We start from the raw sequence: 23,721 nt of genomic DNA, 5'->3' as shown, positions 1-23,721 counted from the left end.
TATGGGAAGAAATTCCGAACCCGACGTGCTTTCTATAAATAGCACGATACAAAAATAGCCGCGACGAATTTACAACATCAAAGGCATTTTGACGCCAGCGACGAATACTTTTGTCCAATGACTGTAGTTTGTCCTCTAAATGTCAGGCAGTAGCTAAAATTTTGCAATGATTGATACATTTTCACGTATATATAAATATTAGCATTCCTTCCTTATACATGCACCAGAACTCTTTAACATGAACATGAACATCTTATAGTAGGCCAAGAGTATTTTTAAAGTTATTTATAGTCATTCATTATATGATTACTGGAGCCTCATCATAGCACAAAAATCCTGCCTTTGAGACCATAAAATAAATATTTTCAGAAGCTTTTTTTTATTTGCCGAATGCCCAGTAGTTCAGGAAAAAAAATTAAGTATGTGTAATTTGGGGAAATATCTCCATCTAGCTTTCAATATTCATGATAATTAAGAAAAATTCTCTGGTTTTTTCGCCTGTTAGTAAAATTTTATTTTATATACATTGTCAATGTACTTTACATGTACATGTACCATGCCATTATTTCAATATTGCTATTAATTATATGTAATAACCTATGCCATAAGATGTATGTCTTGTGCAAATAAAGAATGAAAAAGTATTGCATATTTAAACTATCACATATTCAATTGTTATCGTTCATTATAGCTCCTGGTGGGAGGAGAAGAATTTCACATTATCAAAACGGTCTCTTCCTTCTACAGATGTTTAATGCCAAATCGGTCATGAAGGCAGTTCTTAAAGGAGTTGTAACTTTTCATATGTAGATGCTCAGCTCATGACATAAACAGGTAGCGATAGTTTTTTTTTAGTGACTTCGTTGACTTGAAAGCCCCTGCATAAGTTTTTACATGTGCTCTAGGAAAACTCAAATTAGCAAATAGACAGACATGATGGTTACAATAAACCTCTAAATTCATTTTTAAGTGGATAGGAAGAAGGGGCATTCATTGACTGATACATTGCCAAATCTTTTCAAACAACATCTGGGTTCATCTTTCAAATTTACACATATGTTAAACATGTTTAATGGTGAGTGTTTGTATATGTTATACAAATTGATAATGGACATGTCATGATGATAAAATATTTTTTTAAATACTCATTTAAAATCTACAACCATGAAACATAAAAATCTACATCAAACATTGGGTTCAATAACACAATACACATGGAAAAACATCATAAACAACAATCTTGTATAATCAAAATATGAAATATTGTACATTAAAAGATAATTATAAAAATTCACATACATGTATTTATGTATAAAGGTCTATGCAAAATTTATCTCAAATTTACAACCTCACAAAAAGTAGGAATGTAGCAAGTAGCATACAATCTGTAGGTACCTACTACACACATGTTGATATGTACTTATAGAAAACGATATGTATATAGGAATGAAACAAATGATGATATGTTTTAATGGAATGGCACAGCCCAGACAACAGTGTCCAAAGAGTTTTCATAGCCTGTAGTAAGTTGTTAGCACTTTGACCAGCAGCAGGCCGAACGTGATGACCAGGGGGCTGTGTATCACAGGGCTGCCACCATTACATTTGTTGCTTTTACAGAAGCAGTAATTGACCGCCCTCTGGTAGAGGGTGATATGCTTCTTACAACCGATGTAGTCCGTAACAGGCTCTGCAACTGTACAAAACAAGGCATGATTGGAAATACATGTACACACTTGACCAAATTACTAGGCAAACAAAAATGCATTGTTAAGGTGGCTCACTAGACCTTTAGTTTCTCCAATCAGCAGAAATTTAATTGATTATGATAGATAGCTTCATGAATATGAAGTATATATGCCAAAGGGCAAAAATATGTGCAATTTTGAATGAAAAGTTATTTTTTCAAAAATTAAATTCAGTGAACATGAACAAAAGGGGCAGGAGGATTCAAACTCATGATCTGTGGTTCACAAGACCGATACTTTAACCTCTAAGCTATGATGATATACAACCGAATTAATTCATACAGTTTAACAAATATTTAAATTGCCATCTTGTGACATAGTGTGTAAAAAGTATAGGTCTAGGTGTAGTTGGGAAACATGTTTTAATTCAAATTTTAAATCTAATCAGTATGTTTGAAATGATATACAATGAAATATGTGTTTCTTTTTTTCATGGAAATAAACTTAATAACATCACAATCCAAGCTCAGTGTTACCTCTAGTGAAAGTGTTCATAATGCACAATAAGAAATGTCCCTCATAGGATATGAACAATAAGGGTTTAGTCTTTTTGACATACAATGTATTTACGATACCAGCAGATACCACGCATTTGTGAGGAATCATGTTTATTGTCATTTTTTTATCTTTGACATTTAAATTGTTAACAAACCTGTCCCAAGAGTTTGTAAGACTTGGTAATACTGTATCTGTGAATAACACTTTCTTTGGGCAACTTGGTACTCTAGAGAAAAAAATCAATTGTAAAAACTATACAGTCATTAAACTTCATAAATAATAAAAATTCAAATAAGTTGCCATACTATACATTAAACTTCATAAATAACAAAAATTTCAAATACCGGGTAAGTTGCCATTCAATCATATAAATTAAAAACCCATAAACTTTTACTCTGAATGCATTTGATTCAAAATATGTATGCCTGATAAATCGTCTAAATCTGAGCAGAACATTGAATGACTAGCATCCAAATGCATATAATAGGCCTCATCAATTTAATTTCTTGTTTGTCTGACGAAAAAAAAGTGCCAGCAGAGTTGCATGTATCGACAAACAAACAAAATCTACATCCAAGTTAACTGGTTGGCTGATCATAAAATAAATGGAGCTTTGGAGGAAAACATATTCTTTTGGAAGGGATTAAGTTTCTAATATTAACCTTAAAAACATATTTTGACATCATTATACTTGACATACCATCATCCCACTCCTTGGAACACACATGACACCCAGATTTAGTGCCCACCCCCGTGTCCTCGGGTTTGAACGGCTCCACGTTGCAGTAATCACATGAGTAACAGGTCAGACCGTTCTGTTCCGTGTCGTAATCGTTGCCACTGCCCGGCCCCACGCCGCCGGGAATCACTATCTGCTCGTCCCAGTTGTTCTGGAACTCGTTGAAAGAGCCATCATTCCAACCTTTAAACAGAAAAAACATTTCTGAGTAAAGCTCCATTTTGTATATTATTTTAGGAAAAGATTATCATTGTATAAGAAGAAACAAAACAACTGAGCTATAAAAGCAATTTTTTTCTATGCCTCCTTTTTTCACTGTTTTCCTTGCATCAGTTTATAAGATTAAGCATATTAAGCATATTGTTTAAAGATTTCATACAAATTAAAAACTTTGACATTTTAATTCAGGAAGACACAAATTATTCATTAAGGATGAATATAGCTCTTGAATGGTTGAAAAAAAATGTTTTGCTCTGTGTTGCCCTTACAGGCTGGGTAACTGCATAATGTAATAAATGTTTTACATCATTAGGAATGGATTTATTTCAAAGCTACCTAAGTCTACTCACAAAACCTGGATCGGTTTTCACTTTAACATAAACTGTTTTGTTGATACTAAAGAGAGTAAAGTGTTCCAATCTAGGTTATAGTTATGGGAGTATAAATTGTGAACTTTAAGCTTTTAAATTTATTCCTTGCATCATTTGATAAATAACTTTGCTTTTTAGAAATACTAATATTAGATATATATCATGTGTTAAAAAGTTTGAAAAAGGAATATATATGATAGAGTAAAATTCGGCCCCATGATTCAACTTGTTTTTAAAGTGCTTCAGGTATATCATACTGTTTTGTTATGCCGTACAACAGTTGGTATGAAATATACTTTTCATCTATTTATTTCATTTCATCTCACTTGCTGGCAGTATATGACATCAAAAGAGAAGCTATCGTAAGAATTCAATCAAAATCAGTAAAATATGTGAATTTTTAACATCTTTTTTTTTTTTGGGGGGGGGGGGGGGAAATAAAGCACAGCTTTGAACAAGCAAAATCTTTCTGTCAGGTATTGGTCTTGGATGTATAAATCTTTAATAAAAATATTTGTTTGTTTAAGCCTGTGCTCATTGTTCTCTGAAAGAAAAACTACCTTAAAATATGCTGTTTCAGGTAAAAAAAAAAATGCAAATTGGTGGGAAAAGGTAAGACTCAAGTCTATGATGTCATACTTTAGAATTGAAGGCATTTGGATCAAAATGAAAATTATGTATAAAATACTTCACATTAACAAATGTACAAAGTAATCTTATTGGTAAAATAAAGATATTATCTTCATTTTAGGGGGAAACTTTAGGCCCTCATCATATATAATTATATATTATTATAGTTCTTTCCCTTAATAATAAAGAAATAATCATATTAAGAACAATAGAAAGCCCCAGCTACATACCTCCTGGATTGCTGCCATCTGGATACAGATTGCCAGGATTGGAGTATGGATATTGTCGGATACGGAGGTTAAATCCAATTTTACTGTCCTTTTTATTGTCTGTGACAAACTGCACAGTTAACTCATTCTGTGTGGTTTTGAAGGACCGTACATTGGGAAAGTCTGCTGAGGATCGAATAGTCCCACATAATCCCCCTGGAGGGAATCCCGGGATCAGTCTCGCATTGTCCACTCGAGGACCTACAGCATGAGAAAAAGTACAAAGTTTTTAAGATTCCCTACTGTTTATGCTACATGTACATTGTCTCATTTACTAAAAGTTGTATCAATTTAACTGAACTATCTTTTAAAATTGGAAATTAAATTATCATTTCTTAATGATTAAATCCATGGATCAATCTGTTGGACTTAAAATTTCAAGCAAACATGCAGCCATATACCATTGAAAAGTTTTAGGAAGTCTTTGCAGTACGATGGAATTCCATTTGCCCCAACAGGTCCATGATAAGCATCTATGTCCAGAACTTCCAGTGTAGCCTCTATCTGATGCTCTGGTTTCCCTTTGATGGATACAATGCAATTCCTAGAGTCCTAAAGAGAAGAACAGAAATAAAACTGTCATATATATATATATATATATATATATATATATATATATATATATATATATATATATATATATATATATATATATCATGATAATACTCCAGATGATATTACTCTATACAGCTTAAATAAAACATCTAGCTAAATCAAGCTATTCTGAAATAAATCAAGAGATTGTACTTGACCTGTTAAAATAACACATATAGATATTGTAACCTTTGTAACCAATATTACTGGATACAAATGGAATAGGGGAAACGTTAATGGTTAAGTTGGGACTATTTCTGGTCATATAAACTCACATACTGACATACCTGATAAAAAGTTAAAGACTGTGACCGAACATTTTCGTATCCTAAGTTATCATTTGGATTCTGAAAGTTGTATTTAGTTAGGTAGTATGCAGGATTTCTACAGTATTCCTCATTGCAGATGGAACAAAACTTATCTGTCTGTAAAATGATGTCCCCTAAAGATAACAAATGTAAACAAACTTGTAAACATTGGAATATAACTTAGAAACTTTTTTATATAAGTTGAAATGTACAAAAATCGGATTAATAACACTTGTTCTTCTAAAAGTAAATGATAAATAGCTATAACAAACCATATACTACGGAAATAATAGCTCCAAATGCAACGAAAACAAATTCCTCCATAATTAAATCATTTCCGGAAATCACTGAATTTGTTAGATCTTTCTTAGATGTTTCGTAACAAATGTAACGCATCTTTGTCATTAAAACGCTTTATAAAGCGCACAACAAACATGGCCACCGTTGAATCAATGGTTGTGGAAGAGCAGCGTGAACCAGAGAAGCCTGTAGACAGAGAAAAGGTAGCTGGCAGTATATTTCATGCATATTAAAATGTTTTCAATTCAAGGACATCCCTTGCAATGACGATTTGTAGTTTGAACCACAATGTGGAAAGATCTATTACTATAGGCTAGTTTGCTAGTCTATGTGATTTTGGTCTTGCACCCATGGCCATTTTACCTTGGCCAGCCCATTTCATGATTTGGTAAGGTTGGTTTTCCAATGATTAAACAAAGCGTTTCCTGGTATTGATGGCGATTTGATAGATATCATGAGCACGTTCGAATGTGAAAATTAATGGAGGAATGGTTAGATACATTACATGTCTATTTAGAAAAGTTATGGTAGAAGGTCCTAAAATCAAAAGGTTCCAAATTTCGACGGTGTTCATCTTTTGTTTACATCTCCTTCGTTTTCGCAGGAACAATAGCAATTTCGTATGCATATGATACGATGATTTATGAAAATGCACTTCAAACAAGTAAGAAATTAATTTATGAATTTTTCCTAACAAAAATCAGCAAATTTTCTTAATCAACCATTACCCTGAATTTGGATCATCGTTATACAAAAATATAAACACTATAACGAACCCCATGATATATCCTCTGAAAGGACCAAAGATTCATTAATGAAAAACGACAATGTAGAGCAATCGTCGAATTTAGGACCCAGTAATGGCGGCATCCGTAATTTTTGTTAATGAATTTATACTTTGTATATTGAAATAACAAAATGTTAAAAGGTTAATCAACTTATGTTAACACAGCAAGCTATGATTGATATTCATGATAAATGTCTTAGCTTTCAAAATTATTGCTCATTTTATCTGAAAAGAAGACCTATAGATTACGACTGTCGAAATATGGGCACTCAAGGATAAGTGTTTTCTATGGTGGGTTTTTTTTTCTTAATTATATATATATGTCGTATGAAACAACAAACCAAAAATAGAGAAAACTGAATCATTTTTTGGCAATCTGTGTCAAGATACTCCTTTAGAAAGCTTTTTAATTTTAAAGGGGTACTTAATTATGGTAGCTGTTAACAGGTTGGGACCAATTGCCTAAATGGGATATAATAGCCCGTTTGGGAGAATCCGGGATGGTTTGCACCTATTCTGTTTCGCAGTTGCAATATTTTCCAGTCTTAGACATCAGTGCTAGACCTTTCGCCACATGTCTTTGTCTTGGTGCAGGAAAATATATACACCAAAAGTCAGTCTGATTAAAGCCACCCCCTTTCTCCTTCTACTCGTCTGGGTCTGACAGGTTATGAGGTATCAAGAACAGGTCATTTTCACACAGCCTCTACATTTGCATACTATCTAATTATCTAAATATGTGAACCAATCTCAGGTGAAACTCTTCAATACATGTACTGAAGTTAATATAGAAAACAAGCGTGGATTAATTTTTCTATCTCCTTGTAAAAAGTTGCAAAAGATTTTCTAAGGCAGCGAAAGCCCTTCTCTGATTGGTCACAAGAAGAGGTCTTGTGAAGATGACCTCTGATTGATATCTGTCAGACCATGACGAGTGTAAAAAGAAGAGTACATTTAATCAGACTGACCAAAAGTCAACACTATTTCCCTTCATTTACATAGGTGTCCACTGTGAGTTCTGTGTAAGTAAAACAAGCCATTTAGGCGTGTGAAGTGTCCTTGCCAGTTGGCATTTGAAACAATTAAAAAATGTATTCCTAGCCTATTTGTTATGGAAGGGAATTACCGCCAAAATTTTATGTATCTTGTTTTTATTCTTAATATTATGCTTACTTCTTTATTCTTCATTACATTTACACTTGCATGTCACTTTATTGTTTTCATATTCATGCTTATCCAATTTCACATTGATCCTTCATTGTTTGCTTAGTTCTATGTTGCAACATTCTCTTATTCGTGTAAATTCTTTCTTCTATCTCTGTTACAAACGTGAATTCAAACACGCAAACCATAAAGCACTTTGAATAAAGACAAATACAAGTTGCATGAATTTAATGCTGCATTATGACGCCAGGCGGCAGTGTGCGCGTTACAATTGCTGCTCCCCGAAAAAAAACCCAAATAATTACTCACTAAGACACCAAGATGATTTTAAATTTGTTATACCCCAGATAAAAACAACTGCCTTTATGAACAGTTTTCTACCTTCATCTATAAAATTATGGAATGAATTACCTCTTCACATTAGAATTTTACCAACTGAGTCTTCATTCAAAACAGCCATAAAAAACATATTCTATAGAAAGCCAAACAAACTTTATGACTTTGGAAACAGAAAAGCAAATATTATACATTGTCAGATAAGAAATAATGCAAGCAATTTAAATGCTGACCTATTCAATCATTTTTTGTGTGAAAATTCTATTTGTGATATGTGTGGTTATGTATCTGAAAATGCTTATCATTATTTTTTTGTCTGTCCACATTATGATGCACAGAGGCAAGTTTTTATACAGTCAATAAGTAATTTACACTTAGATATCCCCATCTCTCTGGACTTATTGTTATATGGGGACAGTAGTTTGCCTTATAACGAAAATGTTGCTATATTTAAGATTGTACATGATTATATATTAGCTACCAAAAGATTTAAGTTTTAATGCATTATTCACAGTGTCACTCAAACAGCTGAACTGCTAGCTTTCTACAACTATTTTTCATTTTGTACATAAATAATACCCGGTACCAAGCATTTTGATTCCACTTATTTTTTCCTTTATTTTTCTCTACTATATTCTATTGTTACATTGTACCATCAATGTTTGTCAAATTGACTGATAAAGGAGAGGGCTCAAATAGGCAGATTGCCTGCTGTCCAATCCTATTATGTAATATTTTTTACATAATAAAATATTGTTTCTGTTAAAAAAAACCAGCGTAGCTACAGTGTAGCTAATTGTGGGATGTTTCGCACCATGACATTTCGCTCCAATGTTTATATGTTCAGATCAAGAAATGGAGGGGAAGTTAATGTACTAAGGGATAATTTATAATTTTGTTTGCCGGGGAGGGGGTGGGGGAGGGGGTAGATCGAGTTATATTTTCGGTAGGTTTACTATGTGAATTTTAAAAAAGTTTGAATTTTCAAAGGTGTTGGGGTGACTGGACCCCCATCCTAAAATAAAACAAAATTCTGCGCGTCAGTTATTTTATATGAGACGATATAATCTTACAGTTCTCATAATCAGCACCCGTATCATAATTATCATCATCGCAAGCTTGATATGGAAGTCAGTCAATTCAACTATTCATTTAATCAAGACGACATGTGTATGAGGTTCATGTCTCTAAGTTAAATGTATCATAGCTTAAACACCTTCAAATCTAAACATAGACATTAGTTACATGTACATGATTTATATTAAAATAAACAAACCTACAATAAGCATGGCTGTGAATGATACATACACATTTTTATCACTTCAAAAATCTGTGTAAATAAGAAGCATACATTATCAATGTTGTTTATTACATACTTATAGTATTTGATTAAGATTTTAAACCAAAACATATAAACAGTCATATCACATACCGTATTTTAATCTCTTTGCCTGGTTTGTTTTCGTTTACTCATTGTGTAATTAATTCACTGATAATTTAGATTCGTTAATTTTACCGCGTTTACTTCTGCGACTCCACCGTTCTGTGCCGAATCGCAAGAATATAAAATCGCGTGCACCAAACTTAGTTTTCATATCACAAGTTCAAAACTTTTAGAAAAAGAAGTGAGATTTTAAAACCTGCAGTTTTAAGTTTTTTAACCCGGAATTTCACGCGGATATTAATTCATCGTATTTAATCAGGGGTACACAGTACTGTAGCCTAACGAGAGGCTAATAGTGATTCATGCAAGTGATAATTTTAACACGTACTAGAGTACAAGAAAAGCTACTTCTAAGTATTTCGTACCCCCAGTCCTTTTATTGTTTTTCAAAAACATCTTTAAATTTGGTTTAAATTTATTTCTATTTCATCTGTTCCACGGGTACCTGTGGACAGAACCGTGCATCACCCCACCTCTCTTTACCTCAAATGAAAATAAAGTCCTGTGGACAAGTACATGTTCCTCTTCTAAAAATTAAGCGTTCCTGCAAATAATTTGTTACTGCATATATATACGGTACATCATTGCATTGCGGATCTAGAATGAGATCAGATCCACCCCCAATGGAAAATTCAAACTTATTTAATCAACCAATAAAAAAATTGATACAAAATTATCTCTCAGACCCCCCCCCCCCCCCCCCCCCCCCCCCCCCCCCCCCTCTCTGATTTTTGTAGAACCGCGCGGAGGCATTTTACATGTACACCAAAAAAATCCGTATCTTTTATATCGTGGCTTGTTAAAGGTTGATTATATTAACATGTATTTCATATTCCTATACTAAGCCCTTAATTTGAGATGTTTTCACGAATTTATTAAATTTATGCCATTTGTTCGTTTCGTTTTAATAAATCTTTGGGAGCAGCAATTGTAGCGCACACACTGCCGCCTGGCGTCATAATGCAGCATTAAATTCATGCAACTTGTATTCGTCTTTATTGAAAGTGCTTTATGGTTTGCGTGTTTGAATTCACGTTTGTAACAGAGATAGAAGAAAGAATTTACACGAATAAGAAGAGAATGTTGCAACATAGAATTAAGCAAACAATGAAGGATCAAAGAGAATCAAAGTGAAATTGAATAAGCATGAATATGAAAACAATAAAGTGACATGCAAGTGTAAATGTAATGAAGAATAAAGAAGTAAGCATAATAAGAATAAAAGCAAGATACATAGAATTTTGGCGGTAATTCCCTTCCATAATTTTTGCAATACATATTTGATTAATGATATGTTTTTATTTCAGACCTGCCCCTTGCTGCTGAGGGTCTTCAACAACATTGGGCGGCACAATGCTATGAGTGAATACCACCGCGGTCAAACCCCAGCAAACGAACTCCAAATCTACACATGGTAATTACAATAAAAACATTGACTGAAGAAATATTTTTCTAATACTGACAGAAGAACTGACACCAGTATAAGGTTTGGTGTATACATGGTACATGGTAGATAATAGTTACTGTATCTTAAACCTGATGGTTTATAGATAATAAAGGTGATAAATATCAAAATAAAATATCAAATTTGAATTTTCACTGTGGATATTTATTGTGTCAAGTACTGTACAGTACATAGATATTTATTTACTAATAGTTTTTTGGAGGGGGGGTTATATATTTTTTTTTGGTTATTTCCACATAAACACTCTTTACTGATCTTATTCTTGACTGAAGGCTAGATGCAACACTGAAGGAACTAACGAGTCTCGTCAAGGAAGTGAACCCCGAAGCCCGGCGGAAAGGAACGTTTTTTGACTTTGCAATCGTGTATCCGGATCCCAGGGCCCCCGTGTATAGACTGAGAGAAATTGGCACCACATGTGCGGGACACAAAGGACAAGACGATGGAGTCAGTCTCGCCAACAAAAAATTTGTCATTGGAGATTTCCTTGACATTGCCATCACACCCCCCAGAAATGAGCGACCTAACCAACGGAGAAACCGACCACCTTACTGATCCAGTCGCTGAAGTCATGTTCATCCTCTAACATTGGTCTCAGACAGGGGGGTTTATTTTTTGTCCCATCATTTTATGTGTAACTGTCAGCATAGATTTGAAGAAAAGAAGTAAAGGAATCTGACAAAATTTGTTTTTAACCAGATATAGCGTGTCCTAAGTAAACATTGAGTACATGAAATCATTGAAAAATATTTCATCTTTATCTGTTGCTCAGAAAAGAAACATGTTTATTTCTGTTTGGTTATCTATGGTAGCTATTATTATGAAATGTCGTCTGGAATGCACTGAAGAATGTTTTATGTAGGCTGTAGAATGAAAGTACATGTAATAAAATTCTTTCTTTCCATCATGTTTTTTGTTTTACTTGAAAGTTATTCACAAATATTATATAAAATAATAAATAAATTTACTGCAAATTAATCATCCAAATATTATCCAGTAAGCTTCGAAAGTACAATGTTATGAAGTGCAGTACAAAAAGTGTGCCTTTTGGCAATCTACATTACCGGAGGATAATCGTTTAACTTGGAAAGTTACTGTATTGAGAGATTCATATAATTTTATGAGTAAAGAAAAATTTATTCTGCAAGAAATATGCTGGTGAAATTAATGTCGCGTAGTAATACTGTCTAGGAATATTCTGCCTGATCGTTGATGGTACATGTATTAAGGAGTCATGACCAAGCTGTCACTAAACGTCTTTACTCTTAGTGTTGATAATTGTTGCTCAGTACATGTACTGTATTTTGGCACCAGGGTCAGAATATTTAGGGTAAGAAGATGGGTGGATAAGGCGTGTAAAATGCCCATACACGGTCGGACAGGCTACTGAAAAATTAAAGTATCAATAAATCTGATGTTTTTTCTTTAAATCATTTAAAACAATATATATTAAACAAATCATTGATTTTTAACCTATAGGCATGTTCAATACTTGGAATTTGTTGACTCAAACAGGCGTATACGTATCAAAACCTGCAAATACTGTCATTTTTTAGAACTTCAAGGCATTTTCTTTTATAGAGTGTATATAGTCTGTGCTCCATATTCTTCTCATAGTTACACATGCAGTTTAAGCGTTGTTTAATGATGTAATTACAATTTAATGAATGATTGAAATTTTGACAAAAATGTTTCATGATCCTGAATCCAGAGATGCCGCGGCCATTACTCTCCCACGAAGGTCATCAGTTAAAAATCAGATCAGATAATTTAATTCATATCTATTCATAGCCTGCATTGGTCATAAAAGTGTAATTTCAGAACGTTAACGTAATATTTTTTTTAATAATGATAAGAAAAATGTCAATTTTACGTTTTTAGTTCCGGTCAAAACGTTCCAAACCCAAAATAAGTTCCAGGTGTGGGCAGATTTTTAAAATTTTAACTTTTAAAATAATGTCTTCACTTGAGAGGTGGTTATTTCTTCACGATTTTGTTTCTTAAGATTGCAGTAAACCTTAATCGGAATAAATCAGTCATTTTATTTAATCGGGTATGATATTCAAAACATTTCTGATCGGGATCAAAGTACAGTGCATGCATTGTTTGTCCGCCATTTTTCACCGGTTCTTTCAACGTGATTTATACGATTATTCACGATGGCGTACAAAGGTGGACAGAAGGTGCAGAAGGTTATGGTGCAGCCTATTGTATCCTTTTGAAATCTGGATAATGATATTCTGCGGACAGTTATGATATTACATCAAATGTGTGCAGCTTTGTCGCAGGCATCGTTACCCACGCTGGTTATCATAGGATACATTGATATATGAGAATATGTGTAATGGGTCCTCCAGCCTTTCTGTGTAACTAGAGTATTAGTTGCGCCCATTAAGTCGTTATATCTGTCAAGTTCAATTCAAGAGAAATGCTTTTGTGTCTTCAGCAAAATGCAAGACCATGCACGTTTTTGCTTGATAAATTGTCCCTTCTCAGTGTAACTAATAACTATAGCCATTTGCTAGCTATTTCTTCCTGGTTTCAAAGACATACTGAATCTTAATCATCACAGTGTAATTCAAAGCACATTTGTTTTAGTGCTAACGAGCATTTAAGCAACTCCACTTCATCATAAAACCGAGTTTTTGTAATGAGATCTGACAAGAGTTTATGGGGAGTGGAGTGGACCGAAAACTCATGGCTAGCTTTCCTACATAATGGTAATCCTATATAAAATATCAGGGATCATATGATCCTGGGACAAAAATTTGAGCTTGGTAAACTATCTGGTTAATTTACCTTTATTTGGAAAAAAGCTTAAGGAACTCGTATATTTAAAACATTCTAGCCGAGTCTCCTTAATAACAAAAACAGCTTTATTCCTTATTTAAAAAAATAATGTCCCTGCCTGATCATGATGATAAAAAAAAGTCATCAAGGAATACCTGATGCAAAAATACCAATGTTTATGTCTGTCACACTTTAAATTCATCCAAATGGGTATCGTCAAGAAATCAAATTTAGGCCTAAAAAAAATTATTCCTGTTTCCTGTCGCCCGACCGACCCTATCTTTTACCCTCCGACCCTAAAAGTTTTTTTATGATCATGATGGTGATCGGTAACTTCGCCAGAATTTCCTCAAAAAGAGAAGTGAAAGTGCCCGGTCTTCTAAATTCACAATCGTGTAAACTGACCTCACTGGCAAAAAAATGATAGTAAACTAATATACAGACATTTTTACTGCATAAATTGACCTTGTGGTTATAGTATAACTTGCAACTATCTTATTTTCAGGGTTTATAAATATGGGTGATGCAACAACATACTGTGCATTGGAAATTACAAAAACGATGTTTATTACTTTGAATCCCGATATAACAGTTAGTTAATAACCTGTTATTAGTTAATAACTGCAATAAATGTTAAAATTATCATAAAACTGCTGTCTATATTATCTTGAAAATTAAACAGATCCTCTACATAATAACGTACGATAGTAAGTGGGTCAAAGGGTTGGACTAATACCCCAAATACACGAAAGTACAGACACTGATTTGGTATTGACATTAAGCTTAAACAAAACAAAAATATTTATCCAGAAAGGGATAAATACATTCATACACATGTAGATTAAATTTTGCAAATAATATTAGTTTTTATTTTTAATTTTAAAAAAATCGATTTTTTTTCGATGCAGGTTGTTTTCTATACATTACATGCATAATAATACATATAGGCTACCTTTGGAAATTTTGAATCATCATTAACATACTGTCACTGTGAACATAATTTTTTTTCATTATAACACACACTCTTGAAGTTTTTAAAAATAAAATATTTTTTAAAAATAAAATGATTTTCCTACCTACCTACCCTAATTTTTTTGGTCAGGTGACAGGAAACATAAATATTTTTTTTTTTGGCCTTAATAGAGGGGAAGGCTTGATTCATATTATCTAATCTGCAGTTAGTAGGTCTCCAATTTTATTCTATCATATTCCTTAACTTCAAATAGAATCTGATTTTCAGATACTTGCAGAACGTAAGTACAGAAATGATAAGTTTTGTTGTGATATTTCTAATCTCTCATTCTAACTCTCAGTGATCTTGTCATGAATAATCAACTGTGTAATTCTCTATATATCGTTAATCAACATAATTACAAGGACAATGAAATATAATTGTTATGATATTTTATTTTTGGTTTTGTATTTTATTGTAGAGATCTAGAATATCCGTTTGGTTATATGAGCAGACAAACCTGAGGATAGAGGGATGTATAGTGGTCAGTGGAATTGCTCTTGTTGTTGCTTTTTAAACCATTACTTGATTTGTTAACTAACATGTATTTGATTATTTATTGTGCTTAAAGGATTATTATTACAGTAAAATGTTATCATTGTCATCCCTGTCTATATTTCACAGGGTTTTGATGAATACATGAATCTAGTTTTGGATGAGGCAGAAGAGGTTCACATGAAAACAAAAAACAGGAAGACATTAGGTAAGGGTTTGCATGGTTTATTGCCTTTATATGTCATCCCTTGATTGCTGAATATTTAGAATTCAAAGGTAAACTGATTTTTAATTCATATAAAGCTGTTTGCTCTGATTTTATATTATATTTTATGATCGCTTTAAAACAGTGGTTTTGCTTAGTATATAGATAATATTAATAAGACATTGCAGTAGTTTTTCCAGTCTGATTAAGCCATATTTCTCTGCCTGAGAATTAAGTGCCAAATTTACAAAAATGGGTTATGCATATTGTTAGAATCAATCAGCATAAGAAGATCTATCTTCGGATTGACAAACCAGAGTTACAGTTCCAAGCGTTGTAAAAACCTCCGATTTAATACGCCGCCGTTTTTGTGTCGCTCGCTTCGGTAATTATATCCGACTTTAAAAGCATTCAACTGCCTAAAAAATTGGATTTATTAATTAAACATATAGTTTACCCTAACTCTGCTAACTTTGTTTTCCTTTCAATGGTTCACAACGGCCATCCTTCGCCTTGGAATGTCATCGTTTTAAAAAACTCGCCTTATGACAGCCATGTTTACCTAGTAGCTCTCTGGTTTGTCTATCCGAATTTTTTCAACCAAAGAGCTACAGATCTGCAGCTACCCTTTTCTAAACACACCAATGGTGCATTTGCTTTGGGTTTTTTTTTTTGTGTGTGTTTCCATAAAGAAATAATTAAGCCCACCCCCTCCCCCCCTCCCCTTGGAAGAAGGGAGGGCATATTGCTTTGCTGCTGTCTGTTGGTCAGTCTACAACAGTTTCGATTCATTTTTTTTTGCAAGGGTTATCTAATCATTCATATCTATTCAATGCATACTGCCCATAATGTACGGTATATTGCAGTAATAAATGCATGTGGACCTTATAACTTAGGGTATACAGTGGCGTCCAAAGCAGATTTAAAAGGGGGGGTCTAGACTTATCAAAATCTTGACAAGCAAAAGTTTTGGTTATGCTTAAGTATAAGTTTGCAAAAGGGGGGGGGGGGGGATGGGGCTAAGTAGTAGTAGCAATCCGAGATGAAGTAAAAATTGACATATTGTGGCTATGCTTGAGAAATGTGTAGTTAACTTCAAACTCTTTGCATCATTTCATCATGATTTGCAGAATAATGCAAAATAATGAATAGGAATTAGGGCGTATTTTGATTTTACTCAATGTTTAAAAAGTATAGCGCCTTTTCCCATTATTTCGCCTACGCCTATGTTTGGACGGAAAGTACCTGTTACTTAAAATTGCTTCAGGAACCTAGCTGTTGCAAAATGATTTTGAAACCTAGATACTGATTTTATAATGGTGTCTGTAACAACTGATTTGTCATAGATTCGGGAAACTCTGTGTATAATGTTTATTGATATTCTGAACCTAGATAAGTTCAAGCAAAATGCAATGAATCTAAGTGTAAATATAGTACATGTACAATGTATAGTGTTATTGAAGAGATCTGTTTATCTTAGGCGTGCTCACTCCTCATATTCAGATTCAATTAAACAAGACAGATAATTTGAAAAAAAAAAACTCAGAAGATAAGATACATATAACTTAACCTCTCTTTTCTTTTCATTATTCAATTAAGTGAAAAAAATATTTACTATTTGGTGGAATTGATCCAGCGACCACAAAATCAAAAATAACCTCCGCGTCACCACTACGCCATGCATCTAACACTTCACGAGATGTTTTTTCAATAAATATGGCTATATACATGATTGTTTTAGAAAAGACACAAATTCAAATATTTGTCCAATTTGCCGTACGAAGACCATGTCAAACCAAACCCATTCAATGTAAACATGTACTACAATACCTGTAGAATATAATTTTAATCAGATTTCTATGGTTAAGAGTAGTTCAAATAGTCAAATATGATTTTTTTTTTATCGTATACTATTTTTCAGAATCCTATATATCCCTAACAAAAACTGAATATTTTAATGATGTCGTGTAAGATAATTAAGACTTTTTCAGCATGGTAATTGTGTTATTTGCCTTTCTTTGAATATATTGTAACTAAATATTTTATAATATTGAAAATATCTGATGTTTGTTATCAAGTGCGCGATACCTCCTTATATTCAACATTGAAATGTAAACTATAAATGACATGTATTGCAGGTCGAATTCTTCTAAAGGGAGACAACATAACATTGATTCAACAAGTGCAGTGACAGTGACAGTTGTGAACTGTGATAGAATGCTGTGGGCAGCAATCAGACTCGTTACTTTTATTTCCATGAAGCAAGGAATCAATTCATCATGCATTCTGAAACTATTGTGTTCTTGATATTTTTTTTGTTTTTATTATTGTAACATTGTTGGATTTATTGAATCCTTGTATAGAAAATACATGTCATGAATTTACATGTAGTTTTAAAAAATTTAAGAAATAAAAGACATCATGTTTATCAGATAAATAGCTTAAATTGAAAATTAATTTTACAGGTTTAGAGAGGATTTCCACCTAATGACTGAACGTTCTAATGTTTTCCATTTTTCATTATCATGATGATGTTGTAATACATGTAGATATTTTCACATGAGACATAAACCTTTACAAATATTTTTTTTTTATCATTTTTTTATGCAAAAAAATCTAGAAAAATTATACAAATAATTTCTGTACAAAATACAAGAGGTCTAAGGGTCTAACAGTCACCTGAAAACCAGGCAACCCTACCATAAATTTTGGAATGATTTGATCAATCTTAACAAAACTCAGACTTGATCTGAAGTTTCTTAAAAAGCTACACAGCAAGTTTCAATGAAATCTCTAACCCATCGCTCACCTGAGCAACAAATGCCCATATCATAATATGCTGTATGGAGTCATATCTGATGGACAATGTAGTAAAAAAGATCAGATTAGATCCTGTATATATTGAAAGATTTTTATATTTTCTCCAGATATTCTTGTGCTTAACATTGTGCCCTCTTTGGAACAGGATGATTTCATAGTCATATCAAATATTGAGCGTTGAAGTCTTAAGTTAAGATCTTAAAACAAATTTAAGCTCACAGAGACGAAGTGTGGGGGGGGGGGGGGGGGGGTTGAGCTTATGCTGTATCCCTGGTGCCCGCGTCAACATATAGACCTGGATGAAGTTTTCAGTACAGATCCTGTATCTAAGTAATTACTTGACCTATCCTCTCCGAACTTGCAGGGATGATGCATCTGGACCTACTTATGAACATGATAGACTTGGATGCTGAATCTGGGCCATAATTTCAGATGCCGGAGGAGGTTAAGGTTTTTGGAGCAAGTGCACTTTGATAACCATTTCTAAGTTACTACTGTTCTAATTTCACTGAATTTGCATGGCTGGTGCATCTTTTGATACTGATGCATCTGACAGGCTTGAAAGCTGAATCTGAGCCTAAGGTTTAGGAGCAGATAAAAGTTTTTGGAGCAGGTGTCCTTTGATTTTAAGATACTACGATTTATTCTAGGCCAGCACCAATCTAATTAAAATTTGACTTGTAATTCCGAATTCAGAATTACTTCAGAATAATTCAGAATTACAAGTCTAATTTTAATTAGATTGATCTTGATACAATATTATGTCATATGATACAATATCATATTGTTTTATGATATATAACTAATATTTTGTATCAAATGATATATCATACGCCACAATATTGTATAGTATCTTGGGATGCAATATTGTATTTTGAATGAAATTTACATAAAATATCATCATAAAATTTTATGATGTTGTGTCAAAACACACTACAATATCGAAGATCATTAAATATGATTTTCATACAATATGATAAAGGTGGACTCATAAAGGTATTGCCTTATAAAAGTGATGCCTCATTAGGTGAGCTTTGAAATCTTTGAATACCTTTGCTTCCTATAATATATACATAGAAACCAAAATCAAAGTTTGAGCCCCTGATGGGGCCCCAAGAATTTGGGCCTTAACAATTGCCTTTGGTTCAGGTTAGCAATTCAGTGCTGTATAGGTTTTTATCAGTACCGGGACATTGCGTTGTGTTTTTAATTTTTGTCTTGAAACTGAATTTGACATCTACATTAAAAATTATTTTTAAAACTCTATTAATTTCTAAATACTGTATGAAAACGACTTTACTCTCAATATAAATGAACCAGATATACCCGTAATAAACCAAGCAAAGATTGATAACAACTTTTTATACATTTATTATTAAAAATAGGAACAGGCAAGTTAAATCTCAAGTGTGTAATAAAATCCCTTAACTCTGAAACCTCACTTTAACATTAACAGGGTCCTCCCACAGGTCTCAGAAAAAAGTAGCTAACAAAACCAACAATCTCCCTCATCAAATAAGGAGATACATGACTTTATATATATTAATCATAAAAATAGGCCTATTTGCACCAGTGTACAGTCATGTTTGTTGCAGTTATTTTCTTGCATTTGGATAGCTTACGATTCATTTTCTATTTCAACATGAAAGGTATCCATAGGATGAAGTTGATTGTTACGATTTCTGTCTAGCCTTTCTGTAGCAGTGTTATTCAGCTGTGTAGAAAAACTAGAATCACATAGCGCAGCACCATTGGGATCCTGATTAGAAACATCATTGTCTGGACTCTCTGGAGTTACGTCATTCATGGTGGTTAATGAAATTTGTTCAGTTGCAACGTTTTCTTCTCTGTGACCTTCAGTATCAATATCATCAGAAAGGGGATCACTTTCTTTAGCTGTATCATGTGTATTGTTGCTATCAGTGTAAGATTTACCTCCCTTTTTAGTCTCATTTCTCTTTCTGCATGTATTTAACAACTTTATGGTAAGTATAACAATGATACATGTACAAATAAATAAAAATCCTCCAAAAATTCCACAACAAATCGTCAGTATAAGAATTTTTTTTTGGAGATTTTCAATTTCACTGTTTTTTTCATTTATTTTTTGGTTCAATTTTTCTCTTTGTTCCATTAGGTTTGTTATATTTTTCCGACTCTCCTCATTTTCTTGTTCTCTTGCTTGGGTCATATTTTGATATCTTTCCTCCAAAAAATCAATTTTCTTTTGCTGCTCCAATAAGGAAGGTATGCGTATTCCACCATAAATGAGAAAACACTCCCAAATTTTGTAACTTTCCAAGGAACTGTATTTGAAATTACATGGCTTAATTTGAAAGTTTCCACATGGAGCATTTAATTTTTGTTGAAGAAATGTTTTATTTAATGTTTTATTTAATTGTTTAATGTTGAATTCCAAGCATTTATTCCCAGTCACATTAATTTTTGGAAAACATCCCAAAATTGTTTTTTTCTTCTCATAATGAAGTGCAAAAGTGGGAAAGTGATCCGAATCTTCACATTTTATGTTTTTTGTCATTTCCCTGTACTCTTCTTCATTAATGGGGACATAGGTTACAAATTTAAATTGTCCAGAACTGAACTGTGAAGGAGACAGATCAAACGGAGAACTGGACTGTGTTGGACACTGAACTGATGGTATGACCGTAATCAAAATCAACAGCAACATCAATCGAAATCCCAAAATCCTCCTGAGGATTCCAAGCATTCTAGCCTAGACAAGAGAAAATAAAAATTTCTTGAAAGAAAATCTTAGTGTAATATATGCAATGGCTGGTTTAAACAGGTTGGGACCAATCTCCCAAATGGGATATAATAGCCCAAATGGGATATAATTTTAAAGTGCAAAAAATAAAAAAAATTGATTTTGAAATTTTTTGTAATAAATCCGCATTAGAATAGATGAAATGCAACAACTTTTGGAAAACAACTTTTCTGTAGCTGTACACATAAAATTATAGACGAAAATGGCGTCACAATGTACTGGCGAGAAATGACCAGTTCTCGGCTAAAACTGGTCGCACGCCAGTACTATTACGGAGATTGATCCCTCAGTTTATCTAAAATTTCTTGGGGATCAATCTTACAAACTATAGACATAGAAAAACTTCTTAACCAAAAGTTGTTGCATTTGATTCACAGTGCGGATTTATATCAAACAATTACATTTTAAAATAAAAAAAAATATTTTTTGCACTTTAAATTTATACCCCATTTGGGCTATTATATCCTAAACTGGCTATTATATTCCATTTTGAGATTGGTCCCAACCTGTTAAAATGAAGACAAAGGCGTTAACAGTTTAAAGCTAATGCGCAGTTGTACCTAAAGAATGACAATTTATGAATTAGATAATTAAGCAAAATGAAAATTTATTGATATAAAATACTGACCTGCATACTTGAGATGCTTTTCCTTGTCTTTGGAGATTTTTTTTTCCCTTCACTGGCTTCAGAAGTCCAGTCAGTCAATCTTCGGCGCGGCGTGTTAGGTAATCAGATTTACAGTCAAGTCGTACACAGACCAACTCGTATACAGGTCAACTCGTATACAAAATTTTCCGCATAAAAAACTAAAAGTCAACTTGTATACAAAAAATTCAGCATATACAATAGGTATGCTAAACCGAAAGTCAACTCGTATACAAAAAATTCCCGTATACTAAATCGACAGGAAACACGCAGGCTCACGTGTCGTACCATGTTGAAAGAAGTTTGGGAAATGACATATAAAAGCTGAAAGTTGGATTTATTTTTTTCAAACAAAATAATGAGAAGTATCTTAATTAGCCTTTAAGAAGTCATCCGTTTGGAGAAGCAAGAAACACCGCGCTTGTTGTTTTAACAATTATTGTTTTAATGTGTAGAACTTGAATAGTTACCAAATAATAATGATTGGATTGACACAATTAATTATCGTTAATTTTTTTGTTATAATTTCACAACGTTACCGAGTTTAATCATAATGCACAAAGAAAAATAATTAATCATTTACGGATCTGCAATCTTTGTAATAGTTGATAACATCCATTTTATTCTTATATGTCATTTTTACGCTGAATTACGGAAGCAATATTTAAAGAAATTTTATTACAAGAAACCAAGTGTTTTTAAGTTACTTTTACGTTTTGTTTCTAACTTTTTGTATACTAGTTGACTTTCAAATTATGGTGATTGTTTGTATACGAGTTGACTTTTGGTCAAATATACGGGAATTTTTTGTATACGAGTTGACTTTCGATTTTGTAACGGGATTTTTTTTGTATACGAGTTGACTTTCGTTTTTTTTATGCGGAAATTTTGTATACGAGTTGACCTGTATACGAGTTGGTCTGTGTACGACTTGACCGGACACCGGTAATCAAGTTCGAAAATTTACGTTTTCCGAACCCGATTAAAATGAGTCTTGGTAAAATGGGTAGGCAAATCCGGGCTGGGGCAAAATAAAAGCCGGGGCAGATGGATATTTTTTAAAATTTACGTCGATAATAATTAACCAATGTCATTGAAATTTTCAGGATATGTTACAGATGGGTATATTTGTATTCGCTGCACATATTGCTGCACAACAATGGAATTTATTGACGATTGTTGATTTCCAAGTTTGTAAAATGGATAGGCAAACCCGGGTCGACATTTTTCGGGTTTGTGGACTTATTTAAGAAGACACTTAGTATATCATGTACATATGAAATACTAGTTAGAAATTGACATTTATTAATAATTACTTACACGTTTTAAAGCCCCAAGTTCGGGGGAATTTAATGCAGCCACTGTATGACATACACTTCTTGTTTTAAACGCAATTTAATTGGTTTGTTATCAGAATCTGCATATCTGTCACCATGCATTAGATTCAGCTGTATATAGAGCAGCTGAGTTACAGAGCCGTCAGCACAGCACTGTGTAATATTGACAAGAAAATATAGTAAACCCTAATTGCTAACGTTTTTATGTAAAAATTTCTCAAATTAATTAATACTCAAATTAATTAATACAAGTAATTAACAGCAGAAAATATTTATCACAGCGAATAAACCACATTTACATAATATTCAGTCATCATCATCACTCTCAGAGTCAGAGTCTGAACTATATTCCACATCTTCAATATCTTGAAGGTTTTGCGGACAAGGGTGTTCTGCATATCTGCTGAATTTTGCCCACAACACGTCAACAAAATCAAATGTTTTTGGTTTCAATACTCGCACTGCAGATCTGCGTCTTGGATTGCGAGCACATACGCCATTTTTCACTGATGATGCAGGTCTGTCGACGTTTTCGTTCCAGTCATTCATTCATTCAATCTTTATTTCCCCCTTGCGGAGATTTCATGTTGTAAATTACAATATATAAAGAAAATCAGTCAATCGTACAAAAATAGGAAATAATTGTGAAGACAACGTATATACATATATAGTAAAGAAAATATTTATAAATTGTTACATTTGCTCTAAGAATAATAGAGCTCTATTGTAGCATGCTGCTGCACTACATACACATTTTGC

At 33.0% G+C, this 23,721-nt stretch overlaps 3 protein-coding genes and 1 long non-coding RNA gene across 4 annotated transcripts; 2 read left to right on the top strand and 2 right to left on the bottom strand.

The window, feature by feature from the left end:
* Positions 1-709: 709 nt before the first annotated feature.
* LOC105347086 (uncharacterized) lies at positions 710-5,781 on the bottom strand. Its single transcript, XM_011455983.4, has 7 exons — positions 5,649-5,781; positions 5,356-5,510; positions 4,876-5,026; positions 4,436-4,675; positions 2,947-3,168; positions 2,401-2,472; positions 710-1,696 (listed from the first exon to the last, which is right to left on the bottom strand). Exons 1-7 carry the CDS (start codon positions 5,779-5,781, stop codon positions 1,512-1,514), a joined length of 1,158 nt encoding a protein of 385 aa, XP_011454285.4. The 3' UTR covers positions 710-1,511.
* Positions 5,739-11,776, top strand: LOC105347084 (histone deacetylase complex subunit SAP18). Its single transcript, XM_011455982.4, has 3 exons — positions 5,739-5,879; positions 10,715-10,821; positions 11,145-11,776. The coding sequence occupies exons 1-3, from the start codon at positions 5,748-5,750 to the stop codon at positions 11,425-11,427; spliced, it is 522 nt and encodes a 173-aa protein (XP_011454284.3). The 5' UTR covers positions 5,739-5,747; the 3' UTR covers positions 11,428-11,776.
* A 1,158-nt stretch (positions 11,777-12,934) lies between these two features.
* On the top strand, positions 12,935-17,957 carry LOC105347083 (small nuclear ribonucleoprotein E). Its single transcript, XM_011455981.4, has 5 exons — positions 12,935-13,082; positions 14,889-14,915; positions 15,096-15,158; positions 15,299-15,377; positions 17,513-17,957. The coding sequence occupies exons 1-5, from the start codon at positions 13,032-13,034 to the stop codon at positions 17,563-17,565; spliced, it is 273 nt and encodes a 90-aa protein (XP_011454283.1). The 5' UTR covers positions 12,935-13,031; the 3' UTR covers positions 17,566-17,957.
* A 1,588-nt stretch (positions 17,958-19,545) lies between these two features.
* On the bottom strand, positions 19,546-21,728 carry LOC117690861 (uncharacterized). Its single transcript, XR_010709627.1, has 2 exons — positions 21,608-21,728; positions 19,546-20,928 (listed from the first exon to the last, which is right to left on the bottom strand). It is a non-coding gene; the product is annotated as an uncharacterized lncRNA (long non-coding RNA).
* Positions 21,729-23,721: the final 1,993 nt, after the last annotated feature.

This window comes from Magallana gigas, chromosome 9 (genome assembly GCF_963853765.1).
Source record: "Magallana gigas chromosome 9, xbMagGiga1.1, whole genome shotgun sequence".
Taxonomy (NCBI): domain Eukaryota; kingdom Metazoa; phylum Mollusca; class Bivalvia; order Ostreida; family Ostreidae; genus Magallana; species Magallana gigas.
Note: the sequence above shows the minus strand (reverse complement) of the source record. Positions and strands in the feature narration are given on the sequence as shown.